The sequence below is a fragment of the Papaver somniferum genome, chromosome 10 (genome assembly GCF_003573695.1).
Source record: "Papaver somniferum cultivar HN1 chromosome 10, ASM357369v1, whole genome shotgun sequence".
In the NCBI taxonomy this organism is placed as follows: domain Eukaryota; kingdom Viridiplantae; phylum Streptophyta; class Magnoliopsida; order Ranunculales; family Papaveraceae; genus Papaver; species Papaver somniferum.
The window spans coordinates 93,118,717-93,144,733 of NC_039367.1; the positions used below are offsets into that span (position 1 = coordinate 93,118,717).

At 36.8% G+C, this 26,017-nt stretch overlaps 2 protein-coding genes and 1 long non-coding RNA gene across 10 annotated transcripts; all 3 read right to left on the minus strand.

Moving 5' to 3' along the window:
• Positions 1-3,352: 3,352 nt before the first annotated feature.
• On the minus strand, positions 3,353-4,684 carry LOC113318786 (leucine-rich repeat extensin-like protein 1). Its single transcript, XM_026567038.1, has one exon. The coding sequence runs from the start codon at positions 4,332-4,334 to the stop codon at positions 3,822-3,824; it is 513 nt and encodes a 170-aa protein (XP_026422823.1). The 5' UTR covers positions 4,335-4,684; the 3' UTR covers positions 3,353-3,821.
• A 1,759-nt stretch (positions 4,685-6,443) lies between these two features.
• LOC113316188 lies at positions 6,444-12,686 on the minus strand. Of its 2 annotated transcripts, none has more exons than XM_026564408.1 (5): positions 12,532-12,686; positions 12,313-12,383; positions 11,368-11,620; positions 6,816-6,929; positions 6,444-6,719 (listed from the first exon to the last, which is right to left on the minus strand). In XM_026564408.1, exons 3-5 carry the CDS (start codon positions 11,551-11,553, stop codon positions 6,696-6,698), a joined length of 324 nt encoding a protein of 107 aa, XP_026420193.1. In that variant the 5' UTR covers positions 11,554-11,620; positions 12,313-12,383; positions 12,532-12,686; the 3' UTR covers positions 6,444-6,695. The 2 variants fall into 2 exon arrangements, with proteins under 2 accessions (XP_026420193.1, XP_026420192.1); XM_026564407.1 differs by having other exon boundaries at positions 12,313-12,388.
• A 7,695-nt stretch (positions 12,687-20,381) lies between these two features.
• Positions 20,382-24,828, minus strand: LOC113316934. Of its 7 annotated transcripts, none has more exons than XR_003343105.1 (9): positions 24,561-24,807; positions 23,659-24,233; positions 23,405-23,562; positions 22,338-22,511; positions 22,051-22,096; positions 21,811-21,955; positions 21,615-21,655; positions 21,404-21,443; positions 20,382-21,226 (listed from the first exon to the last, which is right to left on the minus strand). It is a non-coding gene; the product is annotated as an uncharacterized LOC113316934 (long non-coding RNA). The 7 variants fall into 7 exon arrangements; XR_003343106.1 differs by having other exon boundaries at positions 21,069-21,226; positions 21,615-21,955; positions 23,659-23,744; positions 24,078-24,233; XR_003343102.1 differs by adding an exon at positions 24,407-24,479 and having other exon boundaries at positions 21,069-21,226; positions 21,615-21,955.
• Positions 24,829-26,017: the final 1,189 nt, after the last annotated feature.

Genomic DNA, 26,017 nt, shown 5'->3' on the forward strand with positions numbered 1-26,017 from the left:
ATTGATATGTCAGGGTTTGATAATTTTTGTCTTCTGATGAAGATAATGGCTGGCTATGGACCTCAGGATCACCAATTAACTTAATTAAATTTAAATTTTATTTTTAATTAATTAAACCGGGCTAACCCGTGAGCCCGCAAGCTTTACCCGCTACGGGCGCGGCTTGAAGAAATGACTACCCGTGAAGAATAAAAACCCGCAAGCTTTCGCCCGTGTTAACCCGTACCCGTGTAACACGTAACAAGCCAGCCCCGGCCCGCCCGTTTGTCAGCTCTAAACCAAACATTTTGCGACGTAACCGAACTAAAAGTTCGGCAGAGACTTGTTTTTTGCGACGTAACCGAACCTTTCTCTGAAAAAAACCTCCATTAAACCTCTCTGCAACTTCCATTTTCAACTCATTTTGATGATTACCTTTCATTTTTTCAACCAAAAACAAATTACAAGTAATGGGTTTGTGAGAATATCTTTGTTAATGATTTAAATTAATCTATACATATAAAAGTGGTGGTGGTTGGTGGTGGTGGTAATCGGAGGTGGTGGTGGTAATTGGTGGTTGGTGGTGGTGATAATCGGAGATGGTGGTGGTGGTAATTGGCGGTGGTGAGCGGTGGTGGTGGGAGGAGGTGGTTGGTGGTGGTGATAATCGGAGGTGGTGGTGGTGGTAATCGGCGATGGTGGGCGGTGGTGGTTATATATATATATATGTGGTTATTAGGTTGATTTTAAATTAAATTAGGTTAAGGATAGATTAGTCATTTCAACGCTTTAGAAACCCCTTATAACTATAGGGAAGGTGGCGTAATAAAACCATGGTCCCCTCAAAAAAACCATGGTCCCTAAAAAAATCGTTCAAAAAAGAAAGATTACTACTCGACCAAGACTTCTAGCCCGGGCCTTAGAAGGAAAATTATCCTTCCTTGGTCCGTCTCTGACCAACATAACACTAAATATACTTCTTAAGCAGAGAAAACCAAAGGTATGTATGAGATGTTCATAGAGCAACATGGGCTTTTGTGTCATCCAGAAGAAAGAGTAAAGTAACACTACCCCAACTAGTTTCTATCACTACTGTTTTGAACCCTGATTTTGGGCATACCAAAATTTTTCTAGGCATACAAAGCAATAGTCCCATCTTGGATGACCTTATAAGGAGTAACCTATGGGTAGTTCAATTCCCTATATGTCCTTAATACAAAAATCTAAAATCAGTTTTCTAAAAAATCAAAATCAGTTTCCCTTAACATCTCTTCTTCTTCCTCCTCTAGCCGAACTCTTCCCCTCTCGGGAATTTTTTTTCATCACCGTGATTAATTGTCGATTCGTAAAAATTTGATCGTCGATTAAACTCAATTACATAATGACTCGTACCAAGAAAAGTTGGGACTAGGCAAACCAAATCGTCTTCTAATCCATCAATAGAAGAAGAAGAACCAATAGAAGATGAAGGTGTAGAAACTGAAATTGAACCAACTGTATCTCCAACTCCGGAAATGAGGATAAGAAAGTAAGTTTTACAAACCAATCTCCTATTTGTTGTTTTTCATTGATTAAATGAGGGTTACAGTGTTGGGTTTGGCTCAAAATTGAGTTGCGTTGTTAGCCGAATTGTTCTTCATAAAAGCTTCATGTAAGTGTATATGAACAGTTCGGCATGAAATATCATGAAATTTCAAGCCGAACCTAGTCACAAATAGAGATGCATAGGGGTTCGGCGTATTCGATAATCATAATATGTGCCAAACCTAGCACATTTACGAGGTTCGACTATTGCGATATTCATATTATGTGCCGAACCAATACAAAATTCTTACCCCAATAATTATCAGGAATATGAATGATCAGGTTCGGCTTATATAATACTTATGTAAATAGCCGAACCATGTATTACCAAAAGGTTCGGCGCTTACGATTTTCTCAATATAGGCCGAACCTGACATAATTTATCTTCCATATCACACAGGACCAAGTTCGGCTCATTATGACATTTTTAAACAAGCCGAACTAGTTGGTTCGGCTCATAATAATAACACTTTCAGCTTGTCGAACTATTCATTAGTTGTCAATATCCAGGTGGGTTCGGCTGATATATTAAGCCGAACATATTCCAGACTCGCCGAACCTTAGTGAAAAAACAACAAAATTTTTATGATTTTAAGCTGCAAAAGTGAGATTAAACATAAGATAGAAGTGTACCTTCCTCATCCATTGAATCAAATACAATTTTTTTTTCTCATTTTCCCCTTCTCCTTCTCCAAAAAAACCTAACTTTTTTTTTTCTTACTCAAAAATTTTCATCTACACAAAATTATAAATAAATAATCTTAAAACTAATCACTAATCAGAATTATTTTAACTAATCATTTGTATTAACACTAATCCTAAAAGTGCAGATTTGTCATTAAAAAAATTGATTAAAGGGGCTTTTGATTTTGTTATTTCACATCCTTTTTGTCTTTATTAGGCATGCCTAATAAGATGTTGGCACGCCCAAAACCAGGTTCACTCTTTTTCCTCTATCATTTCCTCCAATATCAGATGTGCTTACTTGAATTTCCTCCACACGTAACCCCAATATGAAACAAAATCAGTAGAAAAAATTTATTTCCCCAAATGAAAAATGTTCAGTTACAAACTTACTGACGTATCATATCATGAGTTCGAATTATGATAGAGTTTTCAAAACGGAAAATTGGTCATTTGTTCAAATATTTTTAAAACATGGTTCAAATGGACGAATAAAAATTAGTATGGGTGAAATAAACACCGAAAAAATAGCAAAGATGAAATTGGCTTCATCCTGATTTAAACTTAAAAAATAGCAAGGATGAAACTGGATGCATCCTGATGTAAATTAAAAATAAAAAAAAATATTTGAAAATGGGTAGGATGAAACTGTTAACATCCTGGCTATTTTTATATTTTTGTCCATTTAAACAGTATCAAAATTTAAATGTCTTTTTCACCTAGCAATTGTTGATTTTGGTCTTTTTAAGTTTCACCAGTAGTTGGAGAGGCCAAATAAATGTTGTTTACTTTTGTAAGATGTCACAAATATAAAGTTAAATGATGACAACCTAAGATAATAATTCCATCATTCTAAGTAGAACAACCAAAAGACCGGATAAGTAGCCCAATTACAAACTGTTGCCGGACATTAACCACTAGATATGAACAATAATTAGAGCAAAAACAGGAAATAACACTAATTCAGGTGCCTTTTTTTCGGTTACAGTTTACTCATATATCTCATATGCTTGGAAGGTAGTAACCTACTTGAATTACTTTGATTTTCCTTACTTTCATAACCATTACTCTACCGCACACAATCCTTCTATGAAATGAAATGAAATGAGAAGAACTTATTTTATTTCCTAAAATAAAAAGTGTTCTGTTACAGATCAAATCATGGAAATTATATGGTAAATGTAAATGAGTTTAACAACTCCAAAACACAGAGAATGAAAGTAACATGAAACTAATGTGAAATTTTAAAACTATAAATATAATTCCATGAAATCTATAAATAATAATACAATATATTATATATTTCCTTGCATTTCAAATTACTGTAGAATTTTCATATTTCAACGAAAATCAACCTGAAATTTTGGAGAGCCACTGAAGCAAAAAAACTTGCCGTTTTGAAGAATCAGTCTGATTTGCCCATTTCTGGAGAAACGACTCTGAAGCTTATCTTCTTCTTATTGGCTTCAATCGTGTTCTTGGCTGTACTCCTGTCGTGCTCAAATGCTACTGATTAATCAATTAAGTTTCCTTGAAGGGATGATTTGGTGAACTCCAGATCTATTAACTACCTACTAAAAAAAGCAAAGAAAAACCAAAACAAGAGAAATCACTGAAAAACAACTCCTGATTTTGATCAAATTAGCTGAAGAAGAGTATGAAGGTGGCGGAGGGGCATGAAAGTAGAATGGAAAGTAAGGTACGATTGGATTAGGTGGTGGTGGTCCAGGATATAAATTATAACCACTGGGTGGTGGTTTAATTAATCCACCTATAGCTGGTGGTGTGTACGGTGTGTAAGATGGAGTTGATGGTGGTGGTGGTGAGTAATAATAAACCGGAGTACTCTGAGAAGGTGGTGGTGGACAATCGCTAGTCGTCGGTGTTGGTGGTGGCGGTGACGGTGTTGGCGGAGGCGGTGGAGATGCATAAGTAATCGGTGGCTCACACGGATTTTCACAAGCATCACACATTGTACACATTATCTGTTCCTTAACCTTTACAGTCATCCTTCCCGCCGTCGCCGTCGAAGCGTAAATCAAGTGAACAAGCAGCACCGAGAGCAGAATTTGCAAGAGCTTTGCCATTTTTGGTGGCAGAAAATGGAGTAGTGGTGGTGGTGGAGTAGAGTGGAGTGGTGGTGGAGGAGAGTGTGAAAAGATCAGAGAGAAAGTTGATGAATGATACAAAGAAAGGAGGGGAAGGACTGAAAAGAGAGAAATGGGGATAAGTAAAATTTTGAGTACAATAATGTAACTTAGAGATTGATGCACTGTATCAAATAAAAGAATCTGTACATCGAGGACGGTGTCAGTGGAGATATCCAATTGATTCTCGACACCTCACCTCAATGTGATGATTGGATGAGGTGGCTACTGGCTGGAAGTTTTGAATCCCAAGAAGTCCATTCAGATTTCAGTCTTTCAGACTAGCAGTTTACATTTTCTCACACGTGCTGAACGAGGGAATTTTTCTAGAAAGGTCAATCTTGAACGTTAGATGGTTCGAGGAATGGGGGAGTAGTCAGAGAAAGATAACGGAAAAGATTAGGTTGAGTCAGACTTTAAAGATCTGTCGGGGAATCTGACTTTTTCAGTAGAGCTAACTCAAGCCCATCCGTAATGGTCGGCGGCCTCGTTGCCGTGAATATGTCGGTAATACCGTTTTATTTGAGGCGATTTACACGCCGACCTGTATTTTAATTTACCCACAGGCTGGCAGTTTTTTGTGGGTCCTGTGGGGCCTACCCAGGGTAAATGGACCGTACGATGAGATTTGATTGATTAGGTGATCAATCAATCCACTAGTAGTAGGACAACATAAGGGCCAAGGGTAGGAAGGTGGTATATGCAAAGTTGGAATTGGCTTACATCTAGGACTATTATCTAGTTGGATGGCATTGTCGCGACATGAAAATTGAGAAATTCCTTCCTTTTTGTTTTGTTGTTGAGGTTGTAAGCCACCACCTTTGTGGAGGACCACCATACCTTTGTTAAGAAGGTGGTGGAATATCAATGGTTGAGAAGAATTATTGATCATGTTATTATGTCTTTGCCATCACACAAAGTGGTTCAAGTATTTGTCACTTGCCACTTTAAGCATTTGTCTTATCGAAGAAGGAGTCTCCTTGTAAACACCTATAACAACCAACCCTAAAAGATAAGGGAAGATGACAATACCCTATGTATGAAATAGGTGATATCTTATCTTAAGTACCTAGAGTTGAAAAAAAGAACTTAGTAAAATGTGGAATGATGCTTAACTTAATTGCATTACAAATCAACTATCCAAGGACAGCAATCATGTAGACCTTAATCTATTTTCTTGAATTACCTTCATTTTGGTTTCTTCTGCTACTCCTACAAAGCTACAACTCATAATTCCATTATGAAATGAAAAGAACCTGTTAGTTGAATGTAGATGAATTTACAAACTGCAAAAGAAGTGTGCAATTAACATGAAATTATTGTGATTTCCATGCTAGAAATTTTATGAATTTCTAGAAAGGAATACAGAAAATTATTTTTGAATTATGGTAGAATTTTCAAGTTCGGATTGCTTTGGTTAGGAATATGAATTCATATGGTTAGTAGAAAGTAATAGATTGGTCTAGCTGTATTGTACAAACTGAAAACAAGAATGAAGTGACACTGCCGGATCTTCTTTGATTTATGTATATTTGTTATAAAAGATTGGTCTTAATGTAGGGACTTTCCAGGGACAATTAGAGCAAGTCTTACTGTGGAATCCAATCTATTTCAAGTGTGGAAAAATCATGGAATGTCAAGTCTAGTGGCTTCCAAGTTGGGGTCTTCCACAGAAAATCCAAGCAGGGTTCCATGAATTGATGGAAGGGTCCCTGGAATCCATGAAAACGCTAATTAGAATAGCGAAGTAGAAGACAAGAAATCCTATTAAGAATAGCGTTTTTTTTTATCCGTAGATTTAAAATGAGTTGTTGAAATCTAACGGTTGAGAAAACGCAGTGCTATTAAGAATAGCGTTTTTTCTGTGCTATTTTTAATAGCGTTTTTTTTTTTACTATTAAGAATAGCGTTTTCACTATCCCACCACTACACTTGCACTTCCATCCACAATTTCAAATGCTGAGGTGGCGTGGAAGATGGAACTCTTCCATCATAAGACTTGCTCTTACAACAGAAGTCAAAGAGACAGAAAGATGGTTATCTGCACAGTTTCTCAAAATCCAAGTACTAGTTCTGCTTGATTTTTCTGGTCATGTTTACATTTCCGATTCCAGCTCTTAAAAAAATACGTCAAACAGACAATTTTAAACTCCGAAAGTTCAGAAATTACTTCAGAAAAATCTTTAAGTAGCATAAGTTTGATAATGCTGTTTCTTCATAATTGCTACCTAAGTATGTAAAGACTGAAGACAAGAATGCACCACCTACAGCTGGTTCATTGTCTAAGTTCAGTCATATGTACTACACCCCTGGAGGAACTCCTACCTGCAAAGATAGAGGACCCACTGTGATGCAACAGCCTATATCATGCGGACCACCCAATGTACCCACAAATATACCAACAAGAGCATGCAAAATTACCTGGTAGACCCTCCAATTCGTACCCCTATTCGCTCCTAAAAATGCAATCACCTTCCGTCCTTTGTGCAATCCAACTGCCTTATAGAAGAATGTCACTCCCATAGAAACAGAGATCTGGACATGCAAGGCACGAAAATAAAAATGACACGGTTTCACTTGAAACATCATAACTAAAATCTCAGTGTTAGAAAGACATCCAAAGAAAAATCTGACAATGTTAGACATGCAAAGGAACACGTTCTACACAGCATATTTGTGCTCTTTTTCTCCGTTTCAGACCACCCCCTATCAGTCAGGTCACCTGAATATCCAACTATTGTGACCTCTCCCAACTACATCAGATAAGATTCCGATGTAAAAGAATAAACGAAGATACTATCTTGACTAGCAAAGCTGCAATGGTGGGGGAGTGAGGCAGACTTCTGGTAGAATGTTCTCGCCTGATAAAGTCAGTGAGGCAGAATCCTGACGCATAAGTGCCAACGGAACATTTGCAATTTCATCTCACCGATCATACCATCAGCAAAATCCTATTCTCTAACATCGCTCAGTTGCTCTCTTGAATTCACCATAGTAAACAGGCCCCACATTGGTGACACAAACAGCAGATTCCATAATATTTGTGACTCCATTACCATTTGAAGTTCCATGCTTCAATTGTATCTTTGTAGAGAGTTCAGGGAAAACCTAAAGAAAACCAAATAGGTAGGCGAAGAAACCTTACAACAACATAACCAACAATGAAAGGTCCAAATCTTGCATCACTAACTCTAAATCAATGTAGTTGAAGAACTAAAACAGCTGTCTAATTACATGCAAAATGGGCTAGTGAGTCAGTTGTCTATTGAATTTTGGTGTTTCTGCAAGAAAATTTTCAATTTGGCATGTATTAAGTACACACATGTGCACCAAGCATTTGTGATAGATGCCACAGAAGTAGTAATAATATGATACCCAGTAAACAAAACCATGTTTCATGTGAATTAATTTGTCCATGGTTCCTGACAAATCTCATATTGTATTAAGAAAAAAAAGAAAGGGAAAAAAATAGAGTACTTGCTGCCCTTCTCTTTGAATAAAATCCACTTTGAGAGATTCAAGAAAGATGAGGGTTTTCTTAAGATCATAGGGTATAAACTCCTTCAATTTATCACACATCCATATGGTTAAGTGCCGAAGAGAAGTCCATAACTGTAAATCAGGCAGAGACGTTAAAACAGGACATCTCATCAAATTCACTGAGCGAAGAGAACTGTTTGTTGTTGTCGAGATCATCACTGCAAAATCCTTGAAAATCAGAGCAGCCATCAATATGTAGATAGTGGCCAGTGTCACTGTAGTACAGTGGTAAAGTCATTGGGTGATAATACCAGTGACCCGAGTTCGAAATTCGCCAGCACTGATTCTTTACCGATCAAAAAAACAAAAAGTAGAGAATGCAGATTTGGAGTATTGTTTTGGAGAAGCACACCCAGCGAGAAATGTATCAGCTCTGGAGACTCTGATATTGCAATGGATGGAGTGAGCTTAAACTTCCTCCTCGCCGTTCTCCTCTACTTGGAGCCAAGAACAACATTACAATCCCGTCATTGGTACCGTTTAATATTAAATTCTTTTTTTTTGATCGGTAAAGAATTTAGTGCTGGCGAGTTTCGAACTCAGGTCACTGGTATCATCACCCAGTAACTTTAGCACTGTACTACAGCGACACCGGCTTTAATATCAAATTCTTCATAGAAGAATATGAAGTTATTGGTATGCTTCCCAATCTGGAGCAGTTTCAGATATCCAGAGGCTCCAGGGAAGTGAAAGCATTATCAATATTATATGGCGCCGAAGGAGTAGGAGTTGGGGGACCAACCCATTCTTCTAAATTACTCAATCTAGAATACCCAACATAGATAACAAAGGGAATAAAGATAACTTTTTAGTATTACAGCCTTCTTCTTTCTCTTCTTGGTGGTGATAAAATTCTTCACCGAAACACTTGACGAGTCTAGTTTCCAAATATCAAGCACTCTAAGACATGGGAGCATACCCAAAGCTGGGAGATACCCACATCTCTTGAAATTTGATAACAATAAAGAATCCAAATTCGGAAGAAGGCAATTAGACAATGAACCCTCCATCCACTTTGGAGGCTTTAACCCCTACAATTATCAACAATTATCAAATTAGGATGAGGCTGGAGACCCTCCGACGACATTTCATCGTCCGAGCATTCTTCGTCCGAGTGTTCTTCATTGGACCTCCACATTAACCGTAAATCTCTCATATTTAGCTTCTCCTTTATTTGTTCTTCTTGCATCTTCTATTCCTCCTCTAACATTCTCTAGATTTACTATATATAACATGCGGAGGGAGTTTAGTGGTGTTAACTCCTCAATTCCGCTTCGACAGGTATCTGCTTCTTTCCTCACCATGTATGTTCTTAATGTTCCAAGGCAAGTTAGACTTTCCATGAGCATTTGATCTAGAATGTGTAAGCTGTCTTAATTTCGGCCAACTCTTAATATCTTTTGGAAGCTCACAGCATCCAGAATTTACCATCTCTATATTGCAGAGGTTGCTAATGCATGATTCAGGCAATACTTTAATGCTAGTGCCACCCAGATCATAACACCTTAATTGTGTCAATGCTCCAGGTTATACAGGTAATGCATCCAAGTACATACACCCCTTGAATTGCAACATCTTTAGGTAGTTGATGCAACCAATTGAATCAGGTAAGTTTTTGTTTGATGTATTTGAAACATCAAGGAAACTTAGATGATTTAACAACCCAACACTTTCGGGTAAGCTTTCGAACTTACGGCACCCGTGAGGATTCTACTTCTGCAAATTAGTGAGACTAATGAAGGAATTGGGTAAAAGTTTAATATCTGAGTCGGAGATATCGAGATGCCTCAAATTTTTTCATGACCCAATTCCACCAAGAAGCACAGATACATTTATGCACTTACACAATACCAATGTCTGCAAGTTGTAAGAATGATTTAATGTAGCATCATGTAATAAATCGATTTTACAACCTGAGAGTCTAGGTGCCTCAGATGTTTAAACTTAGGAACCGAAAAAGATAAGTTTATCTCCCACTCACCGAAAAAATAGAACACATAAACGCCTGTTAGAAAAGAAACTATTAATTTCTGAAGAGTACTTCCTTGGATAAATGGCAACAACTATTCTCAAATTCTTTGCTTCTCACAATGTCTTGGGAATTGTCACTGATGATCCTTCGTCACACACCAATTGTAAATAACGAATTTTTGAAACATCTTTATTCCCATCTCTTGCCTGCATAACTGCAAATTCATTACTATCTACCACACTGGTTGCAAGATCATGCACAAAGTCATGCATCTTACAACTATCAATAACACCTAGTTCATCCAACTTTATATCTTGGAACAACGAGTTCCACAACAAAAGCTCAAGATAATCGTTTCCAATATCTTCAACTGATCTATTGTGTACCTCACTGGATGGCTGAAGGAATCCTTCTGCTATCCATAACCGAATCAAAGTCTCTCGTTTTATTTCCGAGTCCTTCGGAAATGTACAACAATATGAGAAACATTGTTGCAAAGGCGAAGGTAAGTTATCATAGCTCAGCTTTAAGATCGATATGACTCTTTTATTGACTGGTGTATCCCTCAAATTATTGTCGTTTCTGATTAACAACCAGTAGCTTTCGTCTCGTTTAGAGTACAAAAAACTTCCAAGAGAGTTCGCCGCAAGTGGTAAACCATCATATTTGGAGTTTGTACTGGTCCACCTACAGATAACACTTTTTTTTCGATATATGACCAACATTCATCATTTGTTCATTTTTGTAAATTATAAATTCTACCCCCACAGATGCAACCTTTTGGTTGCATGTCGTGACTGGTATTTTGCTGCCTTCAACACCATAGACAAGAAAACCCTTTATTTTTTCTCAATTTGCAGCATCCTCATTCCACAAATCATCCAGTACTAACAAGTGTTTCCTGCCACTCAATTTTTCCTTAACTTGTGTTGCCAGCATATCAACATTTGAGATATCTCCACATACACTTTTAGAAATAGACTCTATAAATTCTTTTAGGATCCTATAGATATCTAAATTATCAGATACACAAATCCACATTCTTAATTCAAAGTGTTTTTCTATTGACTCGTCATTGTAGACCAGTTGAGCTAAAGTAGTCTTACCAAGACCACCCATACCCACTATAGACACGATGGAAACTTTCTCTTGTTGAGTAGAATTCCCTAACAATGATAATTCTAGTGGTAACGACTTGTCAGTTAGCACCTTAACTATGTCTGATTTCGCATCCTGCCTTCCTATAAGCACTGAATCATCTACTATAGATGCAGTTAGTCGGTTATGTTGCTCTCTAGTGTGGTTAACATGAGGAATACTAGATTCATCACTAGTAGTATTCAACGTATACCTAACTTTATCGTCGTAGATTTCATCTAAGCTTTTATTCATGGCTCGAATTTTCGGAGCCATCCTTAAACGAAATACAAGTGGATTGGAGGATGAAACGAGGTCTCGTACCTTGTGCTTGAGCTTGTTTCCCATTTCACAACGACGCATGGTTTCATAAGAGAATCCATCTATAACATCATCGGCATCATAAACAGCACCTTTAAGCCTTTTCAACCAAAGTCGCACAGTAGCATCCTTTGCCTGCTTTTCCTCAGCATCAGAGATCAAAGCCTCAATAGATTCCAAGGTTGTCATAAGCTTTCTCAAGTCATCCTTCACACCCCATGCCAGACTAATCTTTTCATTAATAACAGGGAGTAGCCTGTTTATGATTTCAGTCACACCATTAACAAGAATCCCTTCCAATGCCATTATAATATCAAGTAGATAGAGAAAGACACTGATGATATGAAGATATGGAGATGAGGAGATAGTAGAGAGCAAGGGATGAGTTCTTCTAAGATATAGTTTGTAATATTATGAATGTCGAATAAAACGAGTCCTCCCCATAAAAATTGTCTACTTTCTGTCGTCAATTGTGACTTCATTCAATTTGAAATACAATTAACGACCAACAATCTTAGAAAATAAGCCTATTCGACTATGGTATAGCAGATGATAATATGAAGTAGGATGTATCTTGGACTCGGTTCAGACCATGAATTGAAACAAAATAAAGGGTTTGATTCAAACACTCATGTTCTGCAAAATAGTAATTGGCTTTTAATTTGTTTTCAATGGACCAGGCTGACCAGCACTTTATATCTTTACTTTGAAGGAAAAAGATTAAATTATTAAAGCAACATTGAATTATTAAAGGGAAGAAGATAATCTGGTGATATCCGATTTGTTGCAGAAAAACAAAACACTAACATCAATTGCAAATTCTACCGAAGTAAACCGTTTGAAACAGATCCAAAACATATATCGCTTATCCAAGCATTCTAAATCTAGATCTCACTACTTGCAACAATTTTCAGGTAATATAGAGAAAATGACATGTAATTTACTGACCATTATATCGATTTTTGCAGGTGCCCAATTTGAGAGATGTATGGCTTATTCATCTTTCCACACCGTTCCTTCTGTACTGCACCACAATTGAGCGACAACAAATTATTGGTTTTTAACTCAATGATAATTTGTTCATCAGTGTTGGATGATATTTTGTATTCAAAATGCAATTCTTATAAGAATCTTCCAAAATCATGAGGTTAGTTAAGGGATTCATACCAATAATCCCCAGATGATGATGCTGATTTTCTCTTTTCTTTGATTATCCTTCCAAATTTAGGTATGAGAAGAACATGACAAGCTCCAATCAGTAACATAGTCACGATCTTAAGATTGCCTCACCTGTGTCCACAATTTGTAATTAGGGCTTGATATTCTCTGCTGAACGCCATAGAAAAAAGAATTAAAAGTCTTTTAACAGGGCAATTTGGTAAAATAACCTCTCCGTTGGATACACTACGTTGCGTTCAATTTTTGTGCCACAGAAGTTAAAATTTTCTTACTAGTGTGAAAGATAGAAAAATAGAGAGTAGGAGAATTCTTATTAATGTGCAGAACAATAAGGGAGAATATAGCCTCTATTTGTATAAGATAGACACAAGGGAATTTAAGTAAAATAAATGTAAAATCCTATATATTTCCTATATTACAACCCGTGCAATACATGTTTATAATACTCCCTCTGATGACCACTGTGTCTAAGTCGCAAAATATATCAGGAAAATCAAGAGAGAAAAAACCTGAAATGTGTGAGACTCAGAACAGTATTAGACACGCATATGCTGCCTCATTAAAATCTTGACAAATAAACCTAGTGGGACAAACCTTGACGAAGGAAAGAGTACAACGCGTTTAAGTCCTAATGATGCTCCCCCTGATGGATACTTCAGCGAAATCTTGGCCTACAAATCTTTAAGTCGACGCATTCCAATCTTGTGAACTAATTTCTTGAATGTAGAAGTTCGTAATGCCTTAGTGAAGAGGTCTGCTAGATTGTGATTTGAACGTACTTGTTGGATATCAATCACACCATCATTCTGTAAATCATGTGAGAAAAAAAACTTCGGACTGATGTGCTTTATTTGATCACCTTTGATAAATCCTTCCTTTAGTTGTGCAATGCAAGCAGTATTGTCTTCGTATAATATTGTTGGTGAATCTTTAGTTGAAGGAAGTCCACGTGATTCTTGAATATGATGTATTACTGACCTTAACCAGACGCACTCACGGCTTGCTTCATGGATTGCTATTAGTTCAGAATGATTTGTAGATGTAGCTGAAATTGTTTGCTTCACTGACCGCCAAGATATAGCCGTGTCTCCATAAGTAAACAAATACCCAGTTTGTGATCGTCCTTTGTGTGGATCTGAAAGATAACCTGCATCTGCGTACCCAATTAGTTTTGACTTAGATTCATAAGGGTAAAATAAACCTAAATCAATAGCGCCACTAAGATAACGTAATAAGTGCTTGATTCCATTACAGTGTCTTCGAGTTGGAGCAGAACTGTATCTAGCTAACAGATTAACTGAAAAAGCAATATCTGGCCTTGTGCAATTTTCAAGATACATAAGAGCACCAATTGTACTTAGATATGGCACTTCCGGACCAAGAAGTTCTTCACCATCTTCTTTAGGTATAAATGGGTCTTTATTCACGTCAAGTGATATCACAACCATAGGGGAACTCAGTGGATGTGCTTTTTCCATATAAAATCGTTTAAAGACCTTTTCTGTATAAGTAGATTGATGGACAAATATACCATTTGAGACATGCTCAATTTGTAAACCAAGACAATACTTAGTTTTACCAAGATCTTTCATCTCAAATTTCTTCTGCAAGTAAGCAGCGGTTTTAGTGAGTTCTTTTAGAGTTCCAACAAGATTTAGATCGTCAACGTATACTGCAATAATAACAAACCCATAATTAGATTTCTTAATGAAAACACATGGACAAATAACATTATTAGTATATCCCTCTTTCAGTAAATATTCACTAAGGCGATTATACCACATTCTTCCAGATTGCTTTAGTCCATATAGATCTCTTTGACGTTTTATTGAGTACACACTACGATCTTTGGACTTATCTTCTTCAGGCATACGAAATCCCTCGGGAAGTTTCATATAAATGTCACTATCAAGTGACCCATAAAGATAAGTTGTAACTACATCCATGAGACGCATTTCAAGCTTTTCTGAAGCTGCCAAACTAATAAGAAACCGGAATGTGATGGCATCCATCAATGGAGAATAAGTTTCTTGATAATCAATACCTGGTCTTTGTGAAAAACCTTGCGCAACGAGTTGAGCTTTATATCTCATAATTTCATTTTTCTCGTTACGTTTTCGTACGAATACCCATTTGTATCTGACAGCTTTTACATTTTCAGGAGTTACAACAATAGGACCAAGAACTCCACGTTTTACTAATGAGTTGACAGCTTCTACAACGACATTCTTCGATAGATTGTGGTTCAGGGTCATCAATATTTTCAATGATATCCAAAGCAACTGTAAAAGCAAAATTTACTATCAGGAATAATTGTATTCCTATCCCAGTTTTTTCTTGTACCAACATAGTTTATAGAGATCTCATTGTTTTGAGGTACATGTGCCTCTTCAGGTGCAACTTGTGTATCAGTATTTGATTGATCAATCAATGTTTCAGAGAGAATGGATTTTTCCGAAATGCTAACTACTGATCTCTTTTTCCGCGGAACTAAATCCTTTGCACCAAGAGGTCTTCCATGCTTTAAGCGTTTCGTGGACTGATTATCATGATGTCCTTCTGGGATGCTTACTCTCGCAGGAGTATTTGCAGCAGGTATATGTGATTTTGTTACCTTACCCGTATCAGTAAATGCATCAGGCATTTGGTTTGCAATATTTTTCAAATGTATGATTCTTTGAACCTCAAGTTCACATTGTTTTGTACGAGGATCAAAGTAGGCTAATGATGGTGTATTCCATGAAATTTCATGACGTTCCTCAAGTTTTGGCTTATCTCCCCCTAACGACGGGAAATTTGATTCATCAAATTGGCAATAAACAAATCTTGCTTTAAACACATCTCCTGTTTGAGGTTCTAGATACCGAATGATAGATGGAGAGTCATAGCCAACATATATGTCGAGTCTACGTTGAGGACCCATTTTCGCTCTCTGTGGTGGAGCAATGGGAACATATGCAGCACAACCAAAAGTTCGAAGATGAGATATATTTGGTTGATCCCCATATACGAGTTGTACAGGTGAGTATTTTTGATAGATGGTTGGTCTTATACGGATCAGTGCTGCATCATGTAATATTGCATGACCCCATGTTGAAAATGGGAAGTTAGACCTTAAGATTAATGGTCGGGCAATCAATTGTAAGCGCTTAGTAAATGATTCCGCTAAGCCATTTTGAGTGTGCACGTGGGCGATGAAGTGTACAACATCAATGCCAATTGACATGCAATAATCATTAAATATTTTAGAGGTAAATTCACCAGCATTATCAAGACGAATAGTTTTAATAGGAAAATATGGAAACTGAGCTCGTAACTTAATAATTTGTGCAAGAAGTCTAGCAAATGCAACAGTACGAGTCGGAAGTAAGCAAACATGTGACCATCGTGTTGAAGCATTAATAAGAACCATAAAATAACGAAATGGTCCACACGAAGGGTGAATTGGTCCACATATATCATCTTGAATTCGTTGCAGAAAATTAGGTGATTCGATGCCAACTTTCATTAATGATGGCCTAATAATCAATTTTCCTTGATAACAAGCGATGCATGGACAATCATTAAATGATAAGACTTTTAGTCTATTTAGAGGATATCCATATGAGTTTTCAATAACTCGATGCATCATAGTTGATCCCGGATGACCCAAACGGTCATGCCAAAGTTTAAAAACACTGGGATTAGAAGTCTTCAAATGATTCACAAGATGTGATTCAATAAGGATAGTATGATACAATCCAGAAGACAAAGCATGAAGCTTTTCTAATACTTGTTTCTTTCCCGAGACAATTGCAGTAATATATAGATATTCTTTGTTCACGTCGTTTGTTGTCTCAATATGATACCCATTAAGACGAATATCTTTAAAACTCAATAAGTTTCGGTTAGATTTTGTTGAAAATAGGGCATCATTAATATGGATTTTTGTACCATTAGGTAACATTAATAAGGCTTTTCCAAAACCCTCAATAAGTTTAGAGGTCCCTGATATTGTACTAACAGTAGCCGCAACTAATGTTAAATGGGAGAAAAACCGTTTGTCACGAAGAATTGTATGTGTTGTAGCACTGTCCACAAGACATGTATCTTCACCATTTGTTGCAAACTTGCCATTAACAAAATCCATATATTCCTTTAGGAAAAAAAATATTAATTAGTTAGACGGCATAGTCAGACATGACCAAGAAGAGAAAAATAAAAATAAAAATAAAGAAATAACTATTAGTTAGACGGCATAGCCAGAAATGACCAATAAATAATTAATATGCAAACAAACATTTCCAACGCTACTACAAACAATAACGATAAACTAATATGCTATTAGATGTGATAATAAAGTCTGTGTCCGTGAAAATACTGGCACATTATAGACTGTGTCACGGACAAAAGCTAAAAAGAATATTCTTATACTGACCCTAGCTATAAAAGCATAGGCATACATAAAATAAATTAAAGTTTTGTAACAAAAGAAACTAAAATAGTATCAGGATCCTTGACATGTGCTATTATTGTCATATAGGACAAAATAGCATATTTGAATCTACATTCTATATGTGAAGTGATTAATTCAATTGATTATCCAATGGATTCATGCATAAAGCCTTGTCTCGTATATAAGGTGAGGTAGACAGAGTCTACTGTTTATGAAACAAACTGAACGACCCATCATTAGTACAATAGTACTTCTAGGTTTAAGAATAAAAGAAAACAAAACAAAAAAAAACAAACAAATTAATCCTCTTTGCAGACCCTAACATACTTTCAGAATAGTGAAAGGATGGGTTGTCAAAAGATTTAGTTGTATCTCATTTTGGGACTCATTGATATCAAAACGGACCAGAAAAAAGAAAATATAAAAAATATGTGTTCTCTCTATCAGGTTATTGATTGATTTGATTAGGAAAATCAAACCAGTAAAATTAGAGAAATTCTATTGTATAAAAGAGTATACAAAAGAAAAAAAATAAACTAATATAGTTTAGAAGGAAAAAAAAAATTACCTATTAGCGGTAGTGCAACGTAGCTGATAACGTAGTGTGAAAGATTGAAAATAGAGAGTAGGAGAATTCTTATTAATGTGTAGAACAAGAAGGGAGAATACAACCTCTATTTATATAGACTAGACACAAGGACATCTAAGTAAAATAAACGTAAAACCCTAAATATTTCCTATATTACAACCCGTACAATACACATTTATAACACTTACACCATTTATATTATAGAATTATAGCCGGCAATAATGAACTAATTAAATGAAGTTTTATTGCATATAGAAATTTAGTTATGAATCTTACGAGAAAGAGAGAAAGAAAAAAAGAAGCAACTACCATTTTGATCATTAAAATACTCATTAATATAACAATTTTCGTCGGTGGATATTTTCATATTAATTCTACGCTTTTTCATTTACATCCAAGTGCAATAAGAAATTAGAAAATCAACATTTCAACAAGTCCCAATTTAACTTTTGTTGCATAATAGTTTCCTCCAATATCCCATATATTTTATCCCTTGATCTTGCTTACATCGATTACTCCTGCTACATATAAACCCATTGAGAAATAAAATGGGAGTGTTCTTTTTCAAACTATATAATAGGAATTGCATGCTAAATGTAAATGAATTTAGCAATTGCAAGTCATGGAAAATGAAATTCACATGAAACTAGAATGAACTAAAAATATAACCACAAGGCGTACAGTTGCTTGATACATATGCTTCGGAGGAAAAAAAAAGTTGCTTGATACATGCTTTGCATTCCAAGACTAAGAGTACTATCTAATTCTTATTACTTTTACAAGTAAAGTAAATAGAAAATAACATGAAATTTACTGGCCATTACGGAGGATGGATATCTATTTTCGCAAGGTCCCAAGAGGTGTGTGACTGGTTTTTTCATATTTCCACTTGTAGATGGTGAAATTTGGATAAAGGGTATAAATGTCATTTCAATTTTATAGACAAAATTCAACTCTGACGGGAGAGATTAAGTCCTTGGTCCTCAAGGCATCCTTAGCCACGATTTCTAGTATACGTCCCCGCGAGATATTGCTGGTCGTGATGCCGTGATTCCTTGCACACATCCTCAACGAGATACTGCTGGTCACGTAGGTTCTGTAGAGCGTAAAACGTCCCCGACAGACTTATGAACCAGAACAACCACAATTCCAGCACGTTTTCGCGAGATGCAGTTGATTGTGATTCCATGATTCCTAGTATACGTCCTCAATGAGATGCTGCTGGTCATGTAGGCTCTGTAGATGCGTAAATACGTCCCCGGTGGACTTATGACCCAGAGCGGAGATTTGTGTATCTCCTATAAGCACGACTCACCCTATTTGAGATCAAAGACTGATTCCTAGTACATCATCGCGAGATACACTGGTCATGTCTGCTCTAGGCTCTGACTCGACTTACTGAGGTTTCCGGATAACTCCTAGGACATCCCCACGAGATACGCTGGTTATTCTACCTCTGAGCCTTTCGACAGACTCCTAGGACATCCTTTCGAGATACACTGGTATTGTTGGCTCATCATATGGACACACAGTTGATTCATAGCACATCTCTGAAAGATACGCTGGTCAAAGACAAGTGAGCCAAAGGGGTGTAAATTCGGGCAGGCCGGGCCGCCCGACCCAAAAACTAAGACAGGCCGAGCAGGCCAGGCTTAATATTTGTGAGCCCGTAAACAAATTCAGGCCGGACAGGCCGGGCACAAGTAGATAATTTGCTACCCAAAGCCCGCTTTTTATACGGGCAGGCCAGATCGGGCCGGACATGCCACTATTTTGATTTTTTTTTTTAAGTTTGAATTTTCAAATGAACGGTATTAAATACAATATCCTTTCCTTTCCAACATCGCATATCATAAGTGATAGTATTATTTTATATTTAAATTACACTGACAAATATTTAATTTTAGCCTATAATAGATAATTAATTAGAGTACAATAAACTTTTTAATAAGAAAATATATTACCATTAATGTTTTGAAAAGGTTAATTATAAGTAAAAAAGAAATTATATATTTTATTTTTCTTGACACAAAATTGACAATTATAAAATTGTAACTTTTAAGTCTTTTAAGAGGATATTAAATGATTAATGGCACATAGAAGGCTTTCAGGCCGGGCACCAGGCCGGGTATCAGGCCGGGCATCATACTTAATCGCAAAGCCCGAGACCGCCCAATAAATTAATCCAGGCCAAGTCGGGTGGTCCATGACGGGCCATAACAGGCTTTGGGCTACTTCGGGTACAGGCGGGCTCGGGCGGATACAGGCAGGCCGAGTATTTTCGGGTATTATTTACACCCCTGCCAAAGTCTCGCAGAGACATTAATCGGGTGTACAAAGCCTTTTCTTTCTCTCAAGGCCGAGCCCCAGCTGACCTCTGAGAGATACGGATCCGTTAAGAAAATATTTGGAGAGATTTTGATCCGTCCGGAAAAATTCTCTGAGAGATTCAAAATATCTCTGCAAAAATCACAGAGAGATTTTTGAGCCGTCCGCGAAAATCTCGGAGAGATTCAAAATCTCTCTGCAAAAGAGAGATTTTTGAGTTGTCCGCAAATATCTCTAAGAGATTCAAAATCTCTTTGCAAAAATCTCTGGGAGATTCAAAATATCTCTGCAAAAATCACAGAGAGATTTTTGAGTTGTACGCAAAAATCTCTCTGCAAAAATCTATGAGAGATTCAAAATCTCTCTGCAAAGATCACAGAGAGATTTTTTTGAGAGGCGCACGCATTACCTAGCGCTCAAAGCCTATTTCTCAGCCTCTCAAATACACTCACGGCTAGTAAATTGAGCCTGAGTTATACATGTCTGTCCAAAAACGTGGATAGGCTCTCTTGAGCACCACATGCTTAACAAAGTGACCTACAAACAATAATATGGTTTTACATGACATGTGTGACCGGCCACGGAGAGAGGGAGATCAGCATCAGCTCCTCTGACACTTTGCACACGATTCCTGAGGAATTTCATTCCTTTTCATGTGACTCATCCTAGTCATTCTCACAAATCATAGAATATCTCTCTATCTTGGCCAACTCGGCTAAAGAGAATATTTCTCTCTCAAATACGTCATCACAAAGGCTGATTCAGTTTCACACAAATGGGGGGATATCAATTAGGGTTTTGATCTGGCGGTCTACGACACGTGTGAGAAATACCCGGCTTATTTATCACCGCGGAAGATAATAAAGGCGGTGGAATAATGAGATAAACTCAACCAAGTTTATCTCTATTCCTGAAGAGACGGGAGAATTATTCCGCACGGCACGGAAAGCAATCCTTATCTTCACCGACTTGAGATTAGAGAATCCAGCTATAAATAGGTCATCTATTTTCCAAGCTACGATCATCTTTCTCATAACCTCTCAGAGCAATAACTTGTTCTCTGATCTCTCTCTTCATCTGCTTCCCTCCCTAAGACCAGCCCTAATCCTTCTTCCTTGTGACTGAAGCAGCCTTTGAACGACCACTGTGCGTAGTTTGGGCGAAGATTGTTCGTGCTCAACCTCCCGAAACTCACTTTCAGGAGATACAAATATATACAAGTATCATAAGCTAATAAAGAAACACATTATCTGTTGTCTGAAAAATAAAACCTTTAGCTCCGCAAAGAGTTTCCGATAAGCTCCATGATAAGCAAGAACCAGACGGCTGACCTGCAAGGAGCAACCACCACAAAATGAAAAGTTGCATAACAGAACCAAACCCCTCCAGGGTAAAGAAAATATAACAAAATAAAAACATCCATGTGAAACAGATAAAAAATCAGCCCCCTAGTAGTTTCCTTCGATACTTGTTTCATCAGCAAAGCATGTATCATCTTTCATTAATACCTCTTAGGCCTGGAATGCCGTCATCAGATGTCCACGGTAACTGTAATAAAGAATCCGACTGAATGAGAAATATGTGAGTGAAATGACAATTTCATCTTCAAACACCTAAACAAAACTACCACTCACTACAGCTCACAAAAGCATAATTTCTATGGCATCCAAAAAATGAGAAACTTATCTGGATTTACACAGGAAGTTAAATAGAAATAACCTGTTGTTGATCATGCAATTTCCAGGAAAGGAACATGTCCGCTGTAAATAGAAGCCAATCAAGTTGAAAATTCCCCAACACAACTTGTTCCAAAAATGTTAAGATAGTTAATAGAATTTCACACTCTCTTTTCTGCAACCTTTGATTCTTTTAAGTTCAAGAAGAAGGTAAGTGAGGGATGAAAACCATATATTACATGGGCATATCTTGAAAGTGATACTCTTTCCTCCAACCTTTACCTACATCACCACCACCACCACCCATTCATCACAAAAATCAAACAGATGAGGCACCACCAGCACCAACTATAGACAGCCCATGACATAAGCTTTTGCTGATTCCTGCGAAACTTTAAGGGTGTCAAGTAACTCATATATCACATATAAATATGACAATATATTGATACAAACAATATAAGAGCAAGTAATAAGATTACCTGAATCCATCGTCACCTTTTGTTGTTTAATAGACATGTGCTAGAACTGCCAGTTACACAAATATGCAAGAATTAGAAACTGTTGAATTATGAAAACCCACCAGACCCAATGGCTTAATGAATAAAATGCAAATGATGTAATGAAGATCTCAACAAAGACTTACCGGATCGTACTAAAAATGACAGCATTTAGTTAAAAGACTGAATAATAAAATTCCAAGTGCAATACTATCCAAGCTAATACAAAATAAATTTAAACGGACAACCAACATAGATTAGCATAAGACCTGTGTTGCATATCAGAATAACAGCTTCCTCGATACTTGTTCGCAAATTCCCCTTCCGGATACTTGTTCGCAAATTCCTCAATAACAACTTTGCTATGAGCCGGCATATCTTGAATTTCTTCGAAACTTCACTACCCTCTTTCGCACTCTTCGTCGAAATCTAAAATAAATAACCTAGAATATGAAACCAAGCCCCCTCAGCGAGGGAATAAGGTAAGAGTTGTGATTTACTTACACAATGCAAAAATTCAATTTGACATAATGGTTCTTGAAAAAGATGGTTTGCACAATCATTGATAAGAAGATAAGAGTTTAGCAGTTTACTAAACATGTGAGCACAGTACAACCACACTCACTTTAATCAGTGAAATGAAATACAATGATCTTCAAATTATACAATAAATATAAAGAATGAAGTGAGAAGAAAAGTCAGATCCCCACTCATTCTAATCAAATCCAAGTAAAAGAAAAAATCAACATCAAAATGACATTTTCATTCAATCACTTACAGAGCCCTTTTGCGAGAGCAGATGCAATATCTTTGCACTGCGCTCCCACTAGAATTTACATTACGGAGAAACAACAAGTGAATATCTAGTTTACCATATGCGCAGTTCCACTTTTACAAGCAATAATACAATACAATTCTGGTTGTATAAGTACGTAACTAATCATTTTAATAGCTACCACTCTAGCTACATCCCCATTCCTACTAACCAATAATATAGAACTAAATCAAATCTAATTGGAATATTAATAGGGCCACAAATACAGCCTAATAAGACAGACTAATTTCCATTCATTACCCAAATCCAGATGCATGACTTAGAACTTCAATATAAGTCTAACCAAAGACGATATCCATAACAAAATTCATAACAAGCCATCATCTTATTAATACTTTATGAAATCTAAACACACTAGAACATAATTGTCATACAACTACAGTTCTAAAACGGTTCAAGTAAAAATATAACAAAGCAGCAATATACGCATCTAGGCAGACCCTTATTTGACACTCATGCCATTTCAGAAAAATATATAAGGAGACGAACAAGAACTTGTACCCCTTTTTCTCTTCTATCAGTCTTTTTATCCAACACTAGATGGACATATGTTTTAGTGTCAAGAGGTGCGTTTTTCCTGGTTGCATTGAGCTCCTTCTTATAGCTTCTTCGCTTTGCTGAGAATAGAGTCAAAGGGTCTTACAGATGGTTACTAGCACCTATGAAATGATTAAAATGACCATTAGAGAAAAACCCCTAATAGCGCTTATCATAATGTATTGATAGGAGTGAAAAATGATGCACATTCAAATTACCTTGGTGCTGCTCGATTCATTCATGGTATGCACAGTTACATTCGAAATCCTTGATCAATTACCAGTGGAGAAGGAGAGTAGCATCTCTTGATTAGAGTATTTCAGATTATCAATTGTGAACAAATGGACAAGAGATGTTACATTGCTAAACTATAAAAAGTTAAAAGAAATAAAAAAAAAATTAAACAAGTCTCCCATAGAAGAAACAATACCTAGGGCTAACTTCAAATTATAACATCACCATCTAAATTGGCACTAACACTAACAATTTAAATATACAATATTACAAAACCAACACTAAAATTCATCAATCCTTGTAATAACTTGTACTACCAAATCAAAAAAAAAAAAACATGTTAACTAAAGTATCAAAATAAGATTCCCGTCTGTTGTTCTGGATGAATTACTTTCATCACTACCTCATTCTTATGATAATTTCCACAACTAACAGCACCAAAAACACTTCTGTGGCAGTGAGAAGAAAGATCCACTCAATCTGAATTGGAATTTGATAAAAACAACATCCAACATAGATCTTTCTTCAAAGTACTCAAGTTGTTCAACCTTGAAAAACCCTAAAAAGGAAAAAATTATATTAGATAATAAACTGAAAAAAAAACCTAATTGCAGAGAGTTTGAAATTGGGTATAACATTTAAACTCAAATCGAAAAAAACAGAAACCCAAATCTCACAGACAACCAAACCTAAAATGGAACCCAAATCATAAAACTAGTGCAAAAGGAGGACCTTATTATCTGATTATCAGAACGATGCTTCCAAATCTCACAAATAACCTAAAATCTCAGATCGATGCTTCCAACTGTAATAAAAATTCCAACTGAAATCCATTTGCAAACATAAACCTAAAACCATCATATACACAAAACAAAACGATTATTACCTGCACATCGAACTAGGGTTGCTGTGGTTCAATCGATTTTGTAAAAGGGGGTCTGAAGCTGATACTGATGACTTTGTGCTCTTGATTAAGAAGAAGTCATTTGAAGAAGAGACTAGGGTTTGCTTTTGAATTCGAGATGGGTCTTGAGAAGTGAAGAGATTAATGGTGGTCCTGTGATCGATCTGGTCATAAGGGTTTGAAGTTGTTGCTGAACTAGGGTTCTTCAGAGCAGCAGCTTGAAGAAGAAAGAGAATAAAAAAAAAGATAATGTTGAGAAAACTCTTTAAGGAAATATAAGGACGATAAGGCTGAAGGGGTGGAAAAAAATAGAAGAGTACTTGACCAAACTTTGACTTTGGCGTAAACATAAGTCAAAGTGTTCCCCACCACACACGCGTTTCGCATGCATGAACAACTAGCAGTTGCTAATCGCAACCGGTTGCGAAATTAGCAACAGCAATACGAAGTTGCGAAATATTAGCAACGGCAATTTCGCAACTGCACTAGCGCTGTTGCTACTCTGGGTTGCTAAAACCTTAAAATGGTGTAGTGTAACTACATTTTGGCGATCACAGTGGGAGGTTGTTCACTCAGTTACAGATATTATCACGGTCACTATTAGGAAGGAAGCCGATTCCATCAATCCGATCACAAAAACGTTCCACTGATTCAGTCTCAATAAATCCATCACATATTTAGCCGAGAGAGTTATCCCTACCAGTAGTTTTCTCTCTCAGACGAATGTTTGACCTTAGTGAATAGCTTAGTGCATCCCGAATCACATGGATCTCTTCCTGCATAACAAAACGCCCTAGTAACCTATTTTCATAAAAATCTACTGTTAATCCTTGAAAACGCTGGATATGTACCAAGGAGAACTCCCGGAGACTCAACAGAATCTTGCAAAATCTTAGATCGACATCCAGACTTATCTGAACGCCTTTAAAGTTATTAGTAGGGATAAATCCAACAAATCTATATCGAGTACAAATTTTACTAAAACTGCTGAGAATAGCACTGACGGGATCTTGCCTGCAATCGACCTCACCGGAGAAGATAAAACTCATTACAAACGCGACGGAGCAAAGGAGCAACCATCCAGCCGACCTTATCACCCTCAAAGACCAGATGACGCTCTAAACTTGGATATTCTGACGAATATTTGTTCCAAAATTGGTTTAGGTCAAGGGCCCTCAACCTAATCACAGGGGACTCGGGAAGTTTACTTCACTTTATTATTTTACTTATAACTCTTTCATTTTGTATCTGATTGACCTAGTTCTTTTTCCGTTGGATTTGTCGTTTCGTCGCCTACATGATAAACTTAGCAGAAACTTGGAAAGGCTCCAAGAAATCCGTGACCTGGTCAAAAGCGTTGCAGAGCCACGTAGGGTCATAAACTTCCAAGAAAGATACATGTTGTCTCCCTTCCTTCTCCAGCGTATCGTGACAAGAAC

Coding starts and splice junctions, on each gene's coding strand:
- LOC113318786 (XM_026567038.1), bottom strand. CDS start 4,334: ATGGCAAAGCTCTTGCAAATTCTGCTCTCGGTGCTGCTTGTTCACTTG.
- LOC113316188 (XM_026564408.1), bottom strand. CDS start 11,553: ATGACAACCTTGGAATCTATTGAGGCTTTGATCTCTGATGCTGAGGAA. Junction 6,930..11,367: donor GAAACAAGCTCAAGCACAAG/GTACGAGACCTC, acceptor TTGCATGTCCAG/ATCTCTGTTTCTATGGGAGT. Junction 6,720..6,815: donor CGAATTGGAGGGTCTACCAG/GTAATTTTGCAT, acceptor CTATCTTTGCAG/GTAGGAGTTCCTCCAGGGGT.